Source organism: Podarcis vaucheri (genome assembly GCF_965113315.1).
Source record: "Podarcis vaucheri genome assembly, chromosome: 1".
NCBI classification, from domain to species: domain Eukaryota; kingdom Metazoa; phylum Chordata; class Lepidosauria; order Squamata; family Lacertidae; genus Podarcis; species Podarcis vaucheri.
In genome coordinates, this window is record NC_138759.1 from 34,723,964 (window position 1) to 34,742,682 (window position 18,719).

General features: G+C 48.1%; 1 protein-coding gene and 2 long non-coding RNA genes across 4 annotated transcripts in view; 1 reads left to right on the plus strand and 2 right to left on the minus strand.

Moving 5' to 3' along the window:
• The window catches only part of LOC309527274, a 439,252-nt gene that overhangs the window by 264,895 nt on the left and 155,638 nt on the right, over positions 1-18,719 (minus strand). The window lies entirely within an intron of this gene.
• Positions 1,776-12,845, minus strand: LOC309527285. Its single transcript, XR_014217176.1, has 5 exons — positions 12,740-12,845; positions 10,616-11,702; positions 4,704-4,857; positions 3,542-3,827; positions 1,776-3,199 (listed from the first exon to the last, which is right to left on the minus strand). It is a non-coding gene; the product is annotated as an uncharacterized lncRNA (long non-coding RNA).
• Positions 12,161-17,028, plus strand: NKX2-1 (NK2 homeobox 1). Its single transcript, XM_082213727.1, has 3 exons — positions 12,161-12,257; positions 13,075-13,442; positions 14,835-17,028. The coding sequence occupies exons 2-3, from the start codon at positions 13,085-13,087 to the stop codon at positions 15,533-15,535; spliced, it is 1,059 nt and encodes a 352-aa protein (XP_082069853.1). The 5' UTR covers positions 12,161-12,257; positions 13,075-13,084; the 3' UTR covers positions 15,536-17,028.

The following is an 18,719-nucleotide window of genomic DNA, read 5'->3' on the forward strand; positions in this document are numbered from 1 at the left end:
GCCACACAAACTCCCCACACATGGAGTGTGATCCTCAGTTGTCACAAGCACATACGTGGGTGGGGAGGAAAGAAATGTAAAGGTTGGAGTTAAAAAACAAAGGGATACAATTCAAGGAGAACTTAGAAGCATGCTTACATACACTCTGAATTATCACAGGCTACTTTGGTATCCCATTGCCGTTTACTCGCCCCGCCCCTTTTACACCCTCGCACTTGAGAACTGAGGATCGCATGTACAGTATACAAAAGCCAATGCGGTGTAATGGTTAGAGTGTCAGACGAGGACCTGAGAGACCACGGTTCAGATGTCCACTCAGACGTGAAGCTAACTGGGTGACCTTAAGCTAGCCACCGTCCCTCAACCTAACCTCTTGTGTTTATCCTCTTGTGAGGATAAACAGGTGGAGGAGAACCATGTATGCCGCCTTAGACTCCCTGGAGGACAGGTGAGATGGAAATGTAGCAGATAAATTTTAAGTAGGGAAATGTGTTTGTCTTTGAGGTGTCACAAGACTCCTTGTTTTTTGTTGAAACAATCTAAAATAACTACCTCTCTGGAAACGGCTACATTATCCCAGGAAACCTGATCACAACCCTCTAAATTAGGCCAGTAGAATAATTTTCGTATTAGGAAGGCGGGTTTCCTGGAAAGATCGTAGCTGCAGAAAGATTTAGACCTTCCTTGCTAAGAGGTCAGTCCTGTCAAGCTACCATGGTTCCCAGTCCATGAACTCAGGGACTGGTCGTCTTAAACAAAGAGTGTGCTGCAGATTCACTACAGGACAGTTCTCCAACTTGGGAGAAGAGGAGGAACCATGACATTTAAATCGGGGTAAAAACTGAGTCACACACCCCCGTCCTACAACTACCTCTTTTAATGGAATCTTCTGAGCACCAACCCCTTATTCTCATAGTATTTACTAGGCTATCAGGGTGACTAATTTCAAGGTGCTGAGTCTTACAGTCCTGTGGAGCTGCTGGAAAGTGGTCGTAGTCTACAGATTATCTGGGGCTTTCAGATTTAATTCAGCCTGCCTACACACCCAACACGTACTGAATAGATACCAACACCTACGCAGAAGATAGCGGAGGAATATTGTATTTTATTACTTTTAAGCCTGTTGTAGATTAATCGAGAAGGTGAGTATAAACTGCGAAATAAACTAGTAGCAGGTTCTTAAAAACCACGCGCTGTTGTCTGTGGAACGCTCGCCCACAATAAACTGGAACAGCCACCTCCAGGGGTGGGGAAGCTGTGGTTCTCCAAATGTTGCTGGACTACAGCGCCATTATCCTTGACCATTGGTCATGCTGGTTAGGGACGATGGGTGCTGGAGTCCAGCAGTATCCAGAGGGTCACAGGTTCTCCACAGAATGGTCTGTCTGAAATATGCATCCAGTTATCGTCGGTAGTCTAAGTCTAGCTGTGTTCCAAATGCGCTGGAGCCATGTAGGGGGAAAGGCTGTCGGCAACTTAGTCAGAAGCCTTGTTACTCTGCTGTCTGAAATAGGCATCGAGCAGAAGTAGCAGAAAGACCTCCCCTTCTCCAGTTTGTTTCCATGTAATCCGACAGCCGAATGATAAACTTATACACTGAAGAAGAAATCGGTGCTCTACGTATTGTAAAGCGCGCGTAAGTTTGCAGGAAGAGGGAAAAGGAACTGAAGATAACAGGATCCAATCCAAACCCCCCGCTTTAAAAGAGGACCATTGGGATCTTCTGTGTTTGAGACAAAGATCTGGTATATCTGAGCAGAAATGAGACTGGAAAGGGGAAATAAATCTTGGTATCTGGTGGCACAAGCGCCAGACACACCTTTGCAGCTCCTTCTTAAGCCTGCCTCTCTGTAGACTGCCAGGTAGGAAAGAATGGCAGGAATGGACCACAGATGAAGGGTAGGGTAGCTGTAGATATATCTGGAGCAGGAAAGGGACAGAGAGAAGCTGAGGGGTTGGTGAGCAGGCAAAGCAGTTGGAAACCAAAGAAGTGGGGGACTAACTGTAAAGAACTGCGCCCCATTGTTCCTTCGATCAATTTGTGCCCAGAGCTCAGTCAAGAAACTGACTTTGAAAGAGTCCCTACTCCGAGCGATATGAAATGTTACCAAAGTGACTGGCCATGTGCAGAGTCCTTTTCCCACTTCGCCAGTGAGTTGCTGCATACTTCCCGGATAAAGTTCCTCGGGATGGGGTGGAGACGCAAGGTGAAGCCATGGTGGCGCTCGTCAGGTGTGGGTCTGGAAGAAAGGGTGGGTGGAAGGAACAAGATAAGGGCCTCCGAGCCTGAAGGACTTGAGCTCGTAGTCCTTTGAAAGCCCTGCCTGCTGGGCGCTTGCCCGCGAGTCGTCCAGGGGCAACGCTAGTCACCTACTTTCCGAAGGAGAAGGCGATGCCAAGAAGGCAACTGGAGCATGGGGACCGCACTGTGCCTCAGTGTCGTGGTCTCCTTCACTGGTCACTGTGTCACGGTCTCCTTCACACATACGGCGCCCCATAACTTATTGACTGCAACTGACGCCCCGATGTTACTGCTTCATCACTAGAGCGCAGGTGGCAGGTCATCTGGCCTGAAACAATGGCTGTCAGTGGAGCGAGTGTGGGGTCACACATTGCGTTCCCCAGCAAGTGCGCAGCTACAGTTAATGAACTGCAGCGGGGAAGAGTCCCTCACCTTGTATTCGTTTGAGCTTTGCATAGAGACCTAACAAACCTCTCTACCTCTTGCATGCCATGCCCCACTGAATTATTTCCTCTCTAGCCCTGCATATGTACGTATGTGCCCCACGCATCTGGTGAAGTGGGCTTTATTCCATAGAAAAGGATAATATACATCTGTATTAGCCCTTTCGGTTCCATATTTGGTTCCATTCTCTTTTTTGCAGCAGCATGAAGAGGCTGTATTCGTCTCCGGTATCACGTACAGAGAATTCACGTGGATGTGCAATGTATGTGTGAATCAGCCCCTAAACGAAACAGGAACCCAGTACTAAAATCTGACCAGTGAGACTTAGCTATCTTTAGAACTACAGCCCATAAACCCAATTAGACCCATTCCCAAGGAAAGTGTTCACAACCACTTTTTGACTGTTCACTCCGGGGAAGCACCCACTGACTTCAATGCCATACAGTGTATTTATTGCATTTATATCTCACATTTTTCTCCGAGCTCAAAGTTGTGTATATGGTTCTCCTACTCCTCATTTGATCCCTTGTTGTTGTTGTTTAGTCGTGTCTGGCTCTTCGTGACCCCATGGACCAGAGCACGCCAGGCACTCCCGTCTTCCACTGCCTCCCGCAGTTTGGTCAAACTCATGCTGGTAGCTTCAAGAACACTATCCAACCACCTCGTCCTCTGTCGTCCCCTGCTCCTTGTGCCCTCCATCTTTCCCAACACCAGGGTCTTTTCCAGGGAGTCTTCTCTTCTTATGAGGTGGCTAAAGTATTGGAGCCTCAACTTCACGATCTGTCTTTCCAGTGAGCACTCAGGGCTGATTTCCTTAAGAATGGATAGGTTTGATCTTCTTGCAGTCCATGGGACTCTCAAGAGTCTCAACAACCCTATGATGTTGGTTAGGCTCAGAGACAGTGACTGGTCCATGGTCATCCCGTGAATTTCACCGTCGAGTGGGGAGATTTGAACCCAGGTTTCCCAGGGCCTAGTCTGGCATTCTAACCACTACACCGTGCTGGCTTTGTTAAGTAGCTGGTGGTATTCTGCAGGAAAAGGCTGTTTCCCTGTGGTTGGTTTTTCTTGCTTTGTTTTAGTGGCTGACTTTTGCTCACAGAGACAGTGCTTGCTGGAAGCGCATGTTTCCTGAAAGACCCTGGAAAATTTATTATTATTATTATTATTATTATTATTATTATTATTATTATTATTATTAATTCAATTTGTATACCGCCCTAAACCCACAGATCTCAGGGCGGTTCACAACATAAAAACACAAAATACACAAGAAAAATAAAAACAAGGACAACCCAACTATCCCCCTTATACAGTCAGACCATGGGCTCATCTAGCTCATCTGGAGGTGACAGGAGACTGTCTCAGCCGAATGTGGAGATGCTGGGGATGGGACCTGGGACCTGGAATGCAACTCATGTGCCCCATCACTGAACACGGCTTTCCCTCAGTCTTTCTGGGCGGCTCGAGAGATCTCTTGGCCAACCTTCTGCGGCGCGGCAGCAAGCAGCATCTCAGCCTCTTCTCTGCTTCCTTCGGTTGTTTTCTCTTTGGTGCCTCTGGAATGTAGTCATATCTGGGACTGACAGACAAGGAAAGGCGGTGTTTTGTTTGTTTGCTTGTTTGTGCGTGCGCGCTGACGATTTCACTATCTTACAGAGGAGAGTTTTAGCTGTTAACTTTCCGAAAAGGTCCTACTTTAGACTCCAGGCGAAAACATTTCTCTTCTCCCAGGCCTTTGGCTAATTAAACCATCTATGATCTTTTAAACTGCTGCGGGGGTACTGTTTTTGTTTGTTACTATGGTATGCATTTTTGTGTTTTTTACATTGTATACCGCCCTGTGATCCTCGGGTGGAGGGCGGTATAGAAATTTAATAAATAATAATAATAATAATGAAATAATAAAGTGACTTATTTTGAACGCAACTGTGGGGGAGGGTTATATTAACCATAGAGCATCCTGCTTCGCCGGCTGGAGCGTTCACCACCCCCAAGAGCTTCAAGGCGGACTTACTTGTGCCTTCATTCTTACGAAGTAGCCTCCCCGCCATCTTTTTCCTTTCTTCTTTTTAAAGCCTTATTCTGGCATCCAACAGGTGCATTGAGACTGAAGCTTCTGCGGACTGCAGCCCATTTCGTAAAATGCAGGAACTGCCATTGGTATAGCACTGTGGGTGTACGAAGGTGGACGCCAAAATTAATATCTCTGCTTTATTATTCGCTGGAATAAATAAATACAATTTCTCGCAACTAACTACATCCTTCCGGGATCCAGAGCAAGCTTGTCTACAATGCATTTTTATGCTTTAAAAACTCTCCCCATTTCTCTCCCTCTCCCTCTACTTTTCTCTTCATTTTCTGGCTTTGGTATTGCCTGATTCTTGAAACCATGAAACGAGCTACTGCAGGCGGCGGCAGCCTATTTCATTGGATGGGTGAAGCAGTGGTATGGGTACAGAGACGCTCTGAGCTGAAGTTCGCATCAACAGGTGAAGTGATACACCTGCTCCTGGGCTGTGTTACTTCAGCCCAAACTGAGAACTAGCAGGGATTGCTACAGAAGCATGCTGCTTTCTGGAGCATTAACTATGTATTAGTTAGATGCATGAGAACACAATAACATAAGAAGAGACTGCTGGGTGTGTCTTTCATTGCCTTCAGAAAGCTCAGACCATCCTTTTGGTTTCAACATAACATGCAGCTCCAGGTTACTTAGGTTGCTTATATCCAAAGACGAACAATCTAAACAGAACAGCCTACTGGCCCACGATGACAGTCCTGATGAATTAATACAAGATGCCATAGAAGCAGGGCGCAGGTGCGTTTGAAAGTTCTTGCCACAGTAACCTTAATGACATTACAATCTTTAAAAGTTTACTTAGAAGGAAGAGGTCCCATCAGAATAGCTGTGCACCACCTCCAGTATCCAAGGTGAGATGTCTCAGGGTGTTAGCTGCTGGGGAACAGCTGCTATTGCGCTCACGCCCTTCCTTGTGAGCTTCTCATAGGCATTTACCTGGGTACCGTGAGAACACGATGCTGGACAAGATAGACCTTGGGTATGAGTCATCAGGGTTCTTCTTCCTATAGTCTTCTGTTCAATGCGGACATATTTTCCACGAAGGCATTTTGAAGTGGAATGTTATAGTGCTGCAGCCTTGATTCCGACTTTAATTATTTCAAGTGCAGCCCATTGCTTTATTGGGACTGTCCCAAATTCCAGAAGTGTGGAGTTCCAACCTCAATTTTTATCTGAAAAGTTTACTCATGGAATACAAACTCAGAATCTCTACTTGAGCACAAGGGTATCAGGTATGTGGATTTCACAACCGGAGAAGTGGCAGATTTAGGGCAAAACTGGGCCGGGCAAAAACCCAACAGCCCACTCAATAGAATAAGCGAACAAGCAGGAAGACCCTCGCTCCCCAAACTCACAATCCGTTTACCACATTTTGAAGCAAGTGAAGTTGTACCCATAAAAATAGCGGGTGGCGATAATACTATTAAGTGAAGTAATTGCCTTAACTTAACAATCGAGGTAATAAAACAACACCATTAAAGAGCAGAGTCTAAATTTGCCAAACTACGCCACTGCACCAGAGAAACGTATGAGAACTAGAGAAACGCTTTCTCCACTTCCGGTTCCAGGTACCTCGAATGAGGCAAATCACATCGAAACCTGAACGTAATAAGGGGGAAGACCAAGACCCCCTATAAACGTATGTGAAAGCAATCACATGGATTTTCAGTGGAAGAGACTATCAGTTGAGATCAAACAAAGCCCGCTTCTTCCAAAATCAATGCTAAGTCACAGATCTTTTGGGGAAGTGAGGGTGGCACTCATTCCACAATAATCCAGCTTCAGTCCATTGTGGCTACTCCCGCCAGCGGTCGTTAAGACTGCAGCCTCAATAGAATCCTCAGTTTGCAATTTGGTCAGGACTCTTCCACTTAAACCCGCTTCCCCAGCCCCCTTATTTGAACGAGTGGTTCTAAAAACAGCTCAGACTCGGAATTCGTTCTCCTTGTTTCAGTGGCGCTCAGGGAACCGTCAGGGCAGAACTTCCGGGCAGAAGCCTAGGGCCCCATTCAGCAGACTGAGCAGGAGGGTCCCTGAAGGCAGTCTTGGGTCATTTTGGAGCAACGTCTGGAAACACACAGAGTTCAGCATCAAAAGATGGAGGCAGGCTTCAGATTGTCCAGAGGCTAGGAATCATCTAACTGCGCCGCTTATGAGACTGACATCCACCCTAAACTGTTTGCTCCCAGGAAACAGAGAATCCTTGTGGGGCGGGGGGAGCCTGAAGGGATGGGTAAAGTCCAACCTCCGTGTGTTTAAATGTGGTAGCTGCTCCTCAGCCGAAGTCCAACAAGGTTGGTTTCCTTTGTGAAGAAACCTGTTGGAAAGGCGGAGGGGGCTCCTGCGGGGGGGGGGGGCGCTTCCTTAAATCCAGCCTCTGCACAATCGGAGAGAATTGATAAAGTGTTCCTGAACCCTCCCAGCTGAAAGGAAATAAATGTCTTGGGAAGACGTTAGGCGAGACCACTCTGGTTTAAGGGCGTTATTCATTAAGTGCCTAAGCGGGTGCTTAATTTAAGCAAGAGCGTCTCTAGCATTCACAGCGAAGAACGCCATCTTAAGCACACTCACTTTGGAAGGAAAGTTTCCTAAGGAGGGGTTGACCTCTAGCCAAGAAATCATCTGTCGGGGGTCTGAATTAAGCGCCTCATTGAGGCCTGCTGAACAGCAGGACCTTGGTACTGTTTCTATTTCGGGTGCGGCCGGGGGAAAAAATTAAAGCCAACCTACTGCGTTGCGACTTCTAAGAGATACCTTGTTTTATTAAGGCTTTTCTCTCCTTATTTATCTTCCTTCCTTCCTTCCTAGCACAGAGAAGCGCCTCCATTCCTCCCAAACCTTTGTAGAAATACCACTTTCTCATCCACTCCTCCCGGTCATTGTGGCTACTTCCTTCAGGGGTCCTTCACGCGGCAGCCCCCAAACGGCCTTGTCAGTAGAATCCACAATTTACAATTTAGTCAGAGCTTGCCCATTTAAAGCAGCCCCTCTCCGCCCCCGCTTTTAATGGCCAGTTTTCTCCATTCACTTGGAAAGCCTTGGCAGCTACACTGAAGGGCGGCAAGGGGAGCCTGGGGGAGGGGGAGGTGGGAAGTGAGCTCTCTCCGGAGAGCCCCGTTGAGCTCCTTTCGAGAAACGACTCCTCTGAGTCCCCGCCATCTGGTGTGGAGGAGCCTGGAAGACGATGCAGGTTCGGGGGGCACCGTCCGCGTTGAGGTTGGCACCGTTTGAGTAAGAAAGTCCTCCCCTCTTCTCCTCCCCACCCGCCCCCTTTCCACCCAACGTGGAGAGTTATCAGTCGGATTCTGTGGGGTCAAACTATTGAAGCCGTCGGACAGTAAATCAAAAGCATTTCGCAGACACCGGGAGGTGGGGGGGGGGGTTGGGAGGCAGTGACTCTTCTGAAGGGCATGGGCCGAGGGGGGAATCCTTTAAGCAGGCCAAAGGCATTGCATTTTTCTCCTCCTTTCTCTTTACTTTTGCATTCCGCTTCTTCTTTTTATTGACTGATTGGTGTTAATTCAGCCAGGTGAAAGGATACGGTGTGATTAGGCTAGTAGCAGTGAGCACCGAGAAGGATGGCGTCGGTGGTTTGTGCAAAGACAGGTTCCCTCCAAATTTATCTGGAAAGGGAGATTTCCAAAGGAAACTTTCCTCGCCAGTTCGAGGAGGAGAGATTAAATTGGATTGATTAGCTGTGGGAAAGCAGATAGCCGATCCGGAGGAGCGTGAAAGGGCTTGCCTCTGACAGCGCCTGGTACTTCGGGAAGTAAACCCGATTCACTTTAGCGGAACTTAATTCGGTTTAAGAGGCAGGCTATGAAGACACGCCCGGCTTTCCAAATGCGAATGAGGGTTAAAACTAAGAACGAGCCGCTCTCCGCTCAATCCCCACAGGTCAAATAAATTTTACCAGGGCTACTCTGGAGTAAAGGTTAGTGCCACCCGTTTACTCCAGAGTAGTCCAATCCGAGTCCACGAAAATGCTAAGGAGTCGGTCGACCTTATTATGGACATTCTCGATCTGCGGAAATGATCGATGGTGCAAAATCAAAGTTCCCTGGTGCTGGAGGTCAGTTTTGTTTTTTTCAAGGGAAACTACTTCCAATACCAAGTAAAGCTGCTCAGGAACGGAGTGGAAATATAACAGGGGCCCCGTACATCGACCTCGGTTCAAACGCCTCGGCTCAACTGGTTTGGGGCTCAGGGTGTATCATTGAAAATCTTCCCTCAGGGGGCGATCCCCCTCCTGTTTAGTTCCATTGCAAAATTCCCATTTAATTCCATGACAAAATTCCCGCATGACACTCACGTGAAGATAGAATGATCAAACCACCCGTATCTGGAATAGCCAAGTCCCACCACCGTGGAAAGGTATTCCCTCTTCCTCATCAAGAAAATGGTCACATTTTTTTTTTTAAAAAACAAACTTAATAACGCACACCTAAAGGGGAGCACATAGGAAATATCCACCTTTCTACCCCAAGAGGCACTCCCAATAAAATATTGGAGTCGAGCGGGCGTGGGCTTTAGACGATGATGAAATCCATACTTTTTACAAGAAATAAACGAGAAAACAAATAATATCAGTGCATGCTGATTGTATATATCACAAAACAACAGAGGCATCTTCCCCTGCACAAGAAGGAACTACCTTGCAGTACACGTTGGCAGATTCGTTTAATTGTAAGGAAGCCTTCGAGATCCATATTTTCTAGTAATGTGTATTTGTGCGTGAGTATATAGTATGTGCGTGTGCGTATCTTCTGTCTCTAATGCACCCTAAAATGTTTACTGAACAATCCTAATGGTTTGAGCTGCTGCTAGACATTTTTTAATATATATAAAATGGTAAACAATTTGGATGAGTAGAGTGAACTGAGTTCAGTTCCTTAAAACGATCAAGTTATTGAGTATATAAAAGTAGGAAAAGGAGGGAGGGAGGAATCTAAAAGCCGTTATCCCAATAAGTATGCCAGTCCTGTATCTATATAACGTATTTATTAAGTTGAGATGAGATATTTTCAAGAAATCAAAAGAGTCATCAGTACAACCAAATATTATAAAGTCTTTGTACTACAGCTTGAATTTATGACCGTAACAGATATTGAAATTCACCCCTCAGTATTTTAGCATACAGTTTTGTGACTTTATAACTAGTTTTGGTGTTACTATGTGTTTTGCATTCTCATTATAATTATTAGCCGAACAGTCATGAAATCACCAATCACTTCTAAAAAATGCATTTGGGAAGGGAAAAATAACTTTCGATTCCCCAGCAACTAAATTATTTTAATCACTTCGGTGAATAGATTTCCCAAAAAAAGCAAAGAAAGAAATGGCGCATTAACTCAGAGGCGAGCAGAACGGCCCCCTTTCCCCTTCCCAGCATTTGCGTCAAAACAGGGCTCAGAAGTGCCCAGATTTCTAAGTTTTAAAGTTTCCCCTTTTCTTCACGAATCCAGAAACTCCCCGGAACCCCAAAACAGATACTGTCTCCGATGCGAAGAAAACTTCTTGGGAACGAAGTTCCCTTTTGGTTTCCTTCCAGGAAATCTATTTAGGGCGGTGCGTTACTTGTACCCGGTTCACACACGTGAAAGTTGTTTCCACCGTAAGGGCCGCGTCAGATCCTAGCTTAAAGCATCCCTCGCCCTATACACCTCAACTTGGGGTTTGGGTCCGTCCCATCCATTTCCACGGCATCGACTTCCGAGCGCGCTTGGGACTGCAGCGTTAAGGCGGCGGCTATCTGTGACTTGGCGCCGGAGAAGTCGAGGGGGAAGCGGAGGGGCTGATTGGGGGGGGGGGAGTTGCTGCAATTATATTGGCGTGGAGAAGCTCACCTCTTGCCGAGCGGCAAAGTATAATCACCGTGCAGGCTTCGACTTGAAGGCTGGGAAGTCTCCTCTGTGGGCACCTACTTTTCTCCTAAGCGCTTTCTTGCCTTCTCAACGAGAGGCTCCCAATTGAAGGGAAATGATCCTTAGGCACTAATATCGAGCCAGTGACAAAGCGACTGGCCATTTACGCCGCCACTTTAGACAAAGATATTTAGTTATCCCCGGGTAGCTGCAAGTGCACTTTCGCCTTTATTTATTTATTTGTTTTAAAAGCACAACCCCAGCCGAGGGACGCCAACATATTTACCAGGGGCAATTACTTAACTGTTAGGACCTAACTGTTATTTGAGACTCTCTTCTTATTATTATTATTATTTTTAAAAACAAAAAACAAAAACCCTACCAGGTTAATTGCCCCCCCTCCCTTGCCTTGCTATTTCCTTCAGCTTGAAAGAATCGCTTTATTAAATTAGGTGCCAACGCTCTAGGCCTGGGTGAGGAAGGGGCTGAGTTTCCCCTCCCTACTTCGCGTTATTTTCCTTTTCTTCTTTGCCCGCCCACCGCCTTTCGCCTTCCCTTCTAACGACGGGATTCTTCCCTCCCTTCCCTGCGGAACTTGCGCATGTTAAATATCGCTTGGAGCAAGGGCGCGCGCCCCTGGATCCACGAGCCGTCTAAGCAGACCTCTTTGGAACGGAGCCATTATGAAGAGGCAGATCTGACACACCCACGCATGCCCATTAAAATCAACCGGGGAAATCCTCCACCCGCTTGAGCGGGGCGTGGGATCGTGCCCCTCGAGGCTCCCTTCCCCCTCCCCCCCCCAGCAGCAGCGCGCCTTAACCGGCTTGTGGATCGTGGTGGAGCCTCCTTCAAGCCTCCGTCCCCCAGGCAGCTCTCGATTTCTCTTGACACCGAGGTGGCCGCAATTAGGCTGAGCGGAATATTAGGAAATGAAAGACACAATTCTCCACTGGCAGGGTGATGACCTAACAGGTCTTTTCCATCCCTGGCGCCTCTGATTCATAAATAACCCGAGAAGCTGCTTTTAAGCTTTAGACGTGGCCCGGAGGAGTGCGTGACACGGTTCCTATTGGAAAATAACAAACGGGCTCTTAGCTTTAATGTGTTTTCCAGCAGCCCATCATCCTTATACAATTGCTTTACACACATTTCTATCCCCCCACCCACCCCGCGCAACATCCCCCACCCCAAAGTTTCAGCTTCCATCTGCCTGCGGAGTAACGAGCTAGACAAAACGATCAGATGATTGCATGTACAGAGAACATATATTTGGCGAGGCGCGGGCGGCGCGGGCGGGGAGGGGATGCGCTCGGAGCCTCGGACAGATAAGCTTCCTATAGGCTCTATAGCTTATGCCTCCTAAGCAGCGCTGATAAGGCACAAGTAGTTTGCTCTAGACAACCCTCCGCGCCTCTCTCGAGGCTCCGTCCAATGTCTGGCCAGAGAGCGGATTCCTGCCAACTTGGCGATGTAGGAACGCTCCATCCCGGTGCTATTTCACACAGAGACTGTTCTTTTCTTCCTCGGGTGCTTACGAAGGGGAGGCGGGGGCGGGTGATGGTGGTGCTTGGTGGTGGCTAAATCCAGTCCTTCAGTCCTGACCTTCCTCGTTCAGACTGAGGTAGGAGGAGGAGGAGGAAGAGGAGGAGGAGGTGTGGGGGGGTGAATGGGGGGAGCGTGTGGGGCGGTGGGTGGGTAGTTGGGTGGTAGTGGGTAAAGAGGGCTTAGGATCCGAACGGGCTTCCTTTTTGTGAAACTCGCCCACGGGCGGGGCGGGGGAAGGAATAAAGCTCCCCCCCCCCAGCGCGCCTCTCCCAATCCTCCTTTCTCCATATTGGAAACTCTTTAGAGCCCCATCTCCAGCCTTAGGGTTCGATTCGCACCCCTCCCGAACAATAAATCCATAAACCGATTGATTCGGGGGAGGGGAGAAGGCAGGACTTTCCCTTTCAACCGTTGCATTTTTAATTTTTTTAAGGCTTATGATATATACGAATTATATATATATTAAAAATAATAAAAAATAAAGGCTGAGTGGGCAGGTGGTTCGGGTGGGAAACCCTGAGAAGTAAAGGAGGGGGGAAAAACTTAAAAGGTGTTTACCTTGTCATCAGCATGTACGCTAATTATCTCGGGCAAGATGTGGGGTTCTATTGTCTTGTTGCTTTAGTGCCTATGCCCCGCCTCTGGTGGCAGCCTAAAACCTGGCGTCTGGCTAAAACAAACGAAAGGCAGCTCTGAGCCTCCACTCAATCCAATTAAGGCGGACTTGGTCCACTCGGTTACGTGTTCATCCAACAAGATCGGCGTGGAGGCAACACACCAGAATATTTGGCAAAAAAAAAAAAAAAAAAGGAGAGAGAGTGAGAGAGAGAGAGAGAGAGTGAGAGAGAGAGTTTTGCCTCCCCTTTCCCTTTTTTTCCCTCCTCTCCCCCCAGCCGCCGAATCATGTCGATGAGCCCAAAGCATACGACTCCTTTCTCAGTGTCTGACATCTTGAGCCCCTTGGAGGAAAGCTACAAGAAAGTGGCCATGGAGGGGAGTAACTTGGGCGCTCCTCTGGCAGCTTACAGGCAGTCGCAGGTGGCGCAGCCGGCCATGCAGCAGCACCCCATGGGCCACAACGGGACGGTCACCGCTGCCTACCACATGACAGCCGCCGGGGTCCCTCAGCTCTCGCACACCGCCATGGGGGGCTACTGCAATGGCAACATGGGAGACCTTCCACCTTACCAGGACACCATGAGGAACAGCGCTTCCGCCACCGGCTGGTACGGGGCGAATCCGGACCCCCGCTTCTCCACAAGTAAGTGCTCCGAGCTTTCCCCCCTTCTCATTCTCTCTCCACCTTTCCCCGTGGCGCGGTCGCGCGGTCCCAGGCAGACGGGGGAGTGTGGGGCAGCAGTTAGAGCGGAGGTGCGCGCGAGGAGGAGCATTTGGCATGAAGCTGGTCTGGATGTTGTTCCCCCCGCCCACTCCCCCAATTTTTGTGTATTAATAATAATAACAACAAAAATTGCAACCGGTTTCTGACCTTGTCCTGGACTCCTGGGCTCTGGTCTGCTCCTGGCTTTGGCTGGGGGGAGTCAGGGGCATCTCTTGCGCCTTATGATTAATCTCAGCGGCTAAGCGCATTCACAAAGAGAGGAGTAGCGTTTTATTGGACAAATGTGGGTGGCTGAGACCAGGAGGGAAGGAAGGGACTTACGAATAAAGAAAAATGCGCGCCCAGAAGAAAAGAAACCGTGTGAGGGAGCGCGCTTGGATATAGGAAATAATAAAATGTTTGGACGCCAAACAAATTGTTCAAATAAAACCCTAAGGCGAGAGTCCGTGAAGACGATGAGGTTCCAGTGGCCCTTTAAAGTGTAAATAAAAATTGAACAGGTGCGAAATGAATTGGATCTGCTTTAGAAGTACGAAGGCGGGCTCTGGACTACGTCTAAGGGAATTAATAAACGGAGAGAAATAGATAACCCATAAAGGATGTGAAAAGGGAGGGGAAGTAACGTTTATTATTTTTTGACAGGTTATTATTTTTTTGACAAATTACAAGGTGTAAACAGCGTTGCAAAAGTGGAGTATATGGTTCTTAGATTATCCTTCGATTATCCTTTCTTAATGTATGCAGGAATGTATGTGTGAGGTAGATAGACAGATAGATAGACAGATACGCATTAAAACGCTGGAATGTACACCCCAGCAAAATGTCCCTTTTTCTAAATTTGAATTCTCCTCGCTGGCCGTTTCTAGTCACTTCTCCACGAGTATTTTTTTTGTTCTTGTTTTTTTAGGGGGGCGGGTTACAGGGTGGAGAACATACTCTACAAAGCCACCAGATACCTTATCCGTTTCAAATCCGATTTAGAAACGGATTTCTGCCGATTTTTCAGCATCTTGCGCGTTGACATTTTCACCGGTATCTATGTGAACTGGCATTAGTGTTGTGGGGATTTGACCAGATATTATTGTTTAGCATTTATTGTTGTTGTTGTTGTTGTTATCATGTCTAGGGACATGTCAACCATGGCCTTCCCCCCCCCCCTTTGTGGATCTGGATCCCGATAACCGGATTCGGCCTCTCGGCGTGCGGGCCGAGCCCGCTACCCGCGGGTCTGCCGGAGTCTCCTCCTGGGCTTTGCGCTTGGTTCCGCTGATTAACGCTCCTTCCCCCGCTGTTTCTCCCTCCCTCCCACAGTCTCCCGCTTCATGGGCCCGTCGTCGGGGATGAACATGGGCGGCATGGGCAGCCTGAGCTCTCTGGGCGACGTGAGCAAGAGCATGGCCCCGCTGCAAAGCACGCCCCGTCGGAAGCGCCGCGTGCTCTTCTCGCAGGCGCAGGTGTACGAGCTGGAGAGGCGCTTCAAGCAGCAGAAGTACCTGTCGGCGCCCGAGCGGGAGCACCTGGCCAGCATGATCCACCTGACGCCCACGCAGGTCAAGATCTGGTTCCAGAACCACCGCTACAAGATGAAGCGGCAGGCCAAGGACAAGGCGGCGCAGCAACAGATGCAGCAGGACGGCGCCTCTTGCCAGCAGCAGCAGCAGCAACAGCAGCACTCGCCCCGACGGGTGGCCGTCCCGGTCCTGGTCAAGGACGGCAAGCCCTGTCAGGCGGGCTCCAACACGCCCACGGCGGCGGCGGCGCTCCAGGGCCACCACCAGCAGCAGGCTGCGGCCACCGCCATCACCGTGGCCTCCAACGGCGCCAGCCTGGGACAGCACCAGAGCCACCAAGCCAGCAGCGCCGGCCAGTCGCCAGACTTGGGCCAGCACGCGGGAAGCAGCCCCTCGTCCCTCCAGAGCCAGGTGTCGGCTCTGTCCCACCTGAACTCGTCCAGCTCGGACTATGGGACGGCCATGTCTTGCTCCACCTTGCTATATGGGAGGACCTGGTGAAAGGGGCCGCCCCGACGGGGCCCACCACCTCGTCCTTGTCCGACGGGCTGACCCCTTCCTTTTCTTTTTCACACGCACACACACACGCACACACACAGAAACACACACAAATACACGCACCCTCCTCCTCCTTTGACTTCTTCCCTTCTTCCCCTTTTTTCTGCTTTTGTTTTGTTTTTTTTAAAAGAAAATATCAGAACTGTGGGGTGGGGTGTTGTGTCCTTGGGACAGACGAGAGGACCAGAAGCAGACTTCTTAAGTTGTGAAATGGCTGCCGTGTTGCTGAAGGCCCCGGAGCGTTGTCTGGAGGAGTTCGGTGGCCCCTGAGACCCACGACGGACCGTGTGCCCGCGGCGTGAGATGGATCTCCAGTGGACGCTTGTATGTAGAGATAAGAAAAACAAAAACAAAAAACAAAAAACCCTCGGGGCGAAGGGTGGGTGTTTTCTCCCCTCCCTCACCGCCCAAAAAACTTTAGCGTCCCCCCCTCCTCCCCCACAAACACGCACTCTTCAAAAACAATGCACAGACGGAGAACCTTCGCTGGCCTTCAGCCCAGACGGTGGATGGAAACGCGGGTGCTATCACGGCTTAGCTTCCCCTTCCCCCTTATGTTCGATGTGAACCTGTAGCTGTATAATGCTGTCAAAAACGTTGGACTAAACCCATAGTTTTTAGTATCCTGACTATTTTGTTGATTAAAAGGAATATATCAAGCAACGATCTACCAAACAAATCAAAACTTTTTAAAAATAAAATAAAATAGGAAAACCCACTTTTTTAAAAAAAAAATATGGATGTCCACAGATCGGTGAAATTATTTGGCGCACGTTTATCTTTCTTTCTCTCTCTCCGCCCCTTGTAACTTATGTAGATATATTTGGCTTTAAATATACTTCCTGAGGAGCTTCTAATAAATTATAAAGATCACTTATCTTTCTTATTGCCCTTTGCTATTTCCCCAACCTTCCTATCACCTCCAAAAAGAAAAAGAAAAAATTCGGGAGCCGAATTTGCGCAATGTAAGCTTCCTTCCCAAGGCCCGTTGAATTCAACGGGGAAAGCCCAGGAAGGACGATCGGGTCCACGTTTCGGGGAAACTGATCAGCACATACAGATATAGGATCGATTCGTATGTTATATTCCCGATTAACTAGAGAATACGACGACAGGGAGTCCTACCCGAGATAAGTAGCAAGGCACGGAGACAAGGAAATCCAAGTGGCGTCATTCGCAGAGGAAAGACAATATTTGCAGACCCACTAATCGAAATCCCAAAAGGGTGCTTTTAAGATGCTGTTAATGCAGGGAAAGGAAGTTAACGAGGAGCGTACTAACAGGGTTGGGGGGGTGGATATCAAGTCTTTGTAAAGAGCGTCCAGATTTATTAACTTGTAAAAACACCATTTCTACAAAGGTTTCCTATGTAATTGTATTTTAAGGAAAGTACAGTCATCTTATTTATAATCAAAATAAAACGATAGTTTATTGTGCACGAGGTGTATCGTGTAAATTGAATTAACCTTGAAGCGCGCGCACACACAAAGTGTATGGGGGGGTCTGATATATATATGTGTGTGTGTATATACGTATATGCATGCATATATATATATATATATATATATATATATATATATATTGCCCTCCCTTTCCGATTTTCAACATTTGTTCGACTTATTGGGAGAGGACACAATTTTCAGGCCAGGTAGATTTGTCGATGGCTGTGAACTGAGAATAGTTGTATAACTTTCCCGTTGTTTTAAGCCGGTAGAAGAAGTCACGACGTCACGAGCCAAGAAACAGGCGGCGCTCAGGAAAGGAGCTTCCAGGGAGGGGGCGGGAGAGCAAAACGAAAAGGCTTTACATCCAAGTAAAGCGGCTTTCTGCCCATCGGACATCAGAGAGTTGTAGGCAGGGGAGAAACAAACCAAAACCCAAAGCCCCCTGCGAGGCAGAGCCCACGCGAAGCTCTCGGCTGATCGCGCTGCAAACAGTCGGTCTACCGGCATCTCTGGATAATGATCAAGCAAAAGGGTTTAATCATTCTCTGCTTAGGAGCCCTGGCCGGATACGTAATCCTAGTTTGGCTTGATATATCCAATATATTTATATCTGCAAGGGTGAAGGGCGCAGGAACCCGGAGAGAGAAGTGAATGAGAGAGATGGAGTGAGAATTGTACAGACAGAAAGGGCTTCAACCACCGCGCAAACGAAACGGCTACACAGTCGAAGCAGAGAATCCACTCCCCTCTAGGGCTGGTGGCGAGGGTGGGGTGGGGTTGGGGGCTGGGATCGAGGCTTGGTTCTTGATATAACGATATGTGCACATATCTGCGTCTCCAACTCTTCGTCACGTGTGTCAGCAGAGAGATATTAAATATTCGGTGCAATATGTAAAATGTAGACCTCTTGTTTACAGAGGGAGAGCGAGAAAGTGAGAGACTTTGGTCAAGTGCGGTAGAAACATTTCCAGCTGTTCCTTTTTTCCCCCTTTTCTAAATCAGGTCTCTCTCTCTCTATCCCCCACCCCCAGTCGCCTTTTATACCTCTGCGCTAAAATTAGCATCCGCGGAGCCCAAAACGGAGCACTCGAGGCTGTCATTTCAAACGCCAGTGTGTCTTTTTTGTGATTCTTCCCCCCCCCCTTCCTAAATGAAAAAGCTTCAAATAACTGCGCTGAGGGTCTTGGCAAAGGGAAATCAGCAGCGAGAAGCTCGCCAATAATAAATCTCTCGGTTTGGAGGCACATCCAGTAGAGTTCAGCTCTTGGAATGAAAAAACAAAACAAAACTTATTTAAATAACGTGTCCACAATTCACAACTCTCTTTAAGGGATCTCAAAATTTTATAGTTGTTTTTTCTCTCTCCTTTTTTCTTTCCTGAAGTAAATGAATTGTTGACTGAGACTGACAGGGGAAGGGAGGCGGTTATAAAACAGCATTCCTGAAGGTACTTTAGTAGTCTCTTGTCTCGCCTCCCCCCCCATCTCGCCCCCGCCTCCGCAGCCCTAAAGTTAGGCCTTAGAAGAAAAAACATGGAAACGTGTTTGTCCCGAAGAGCCTCGGGAAAATAAATGGATCGAGTTTATCTGGACGAGCTAATAAACACATATTTGGTGGTGGGAGTAATGACTGTAATGGATGATTATGTACACTGACTTATCTTACTGCGACTAGATTTAGTT

Excerpts from the sequence above, each read along its gene's own strand:
- NKX2-1 (XM_082213727.1), top strand. The coding sequence starts at position 13,085 with ATGTCGATGAGCCCAAAGCATACGACTCCTTTCTCAGTGTCTGACATC. Across the intron at positions 13,443-14,834 it reads GGACCCCCGCTTCTCCACAA|TCTCCCGCTTCATGGGCCCG; the intron begins GTAAGTGCTCCG and ends TCCCTCCCACAG.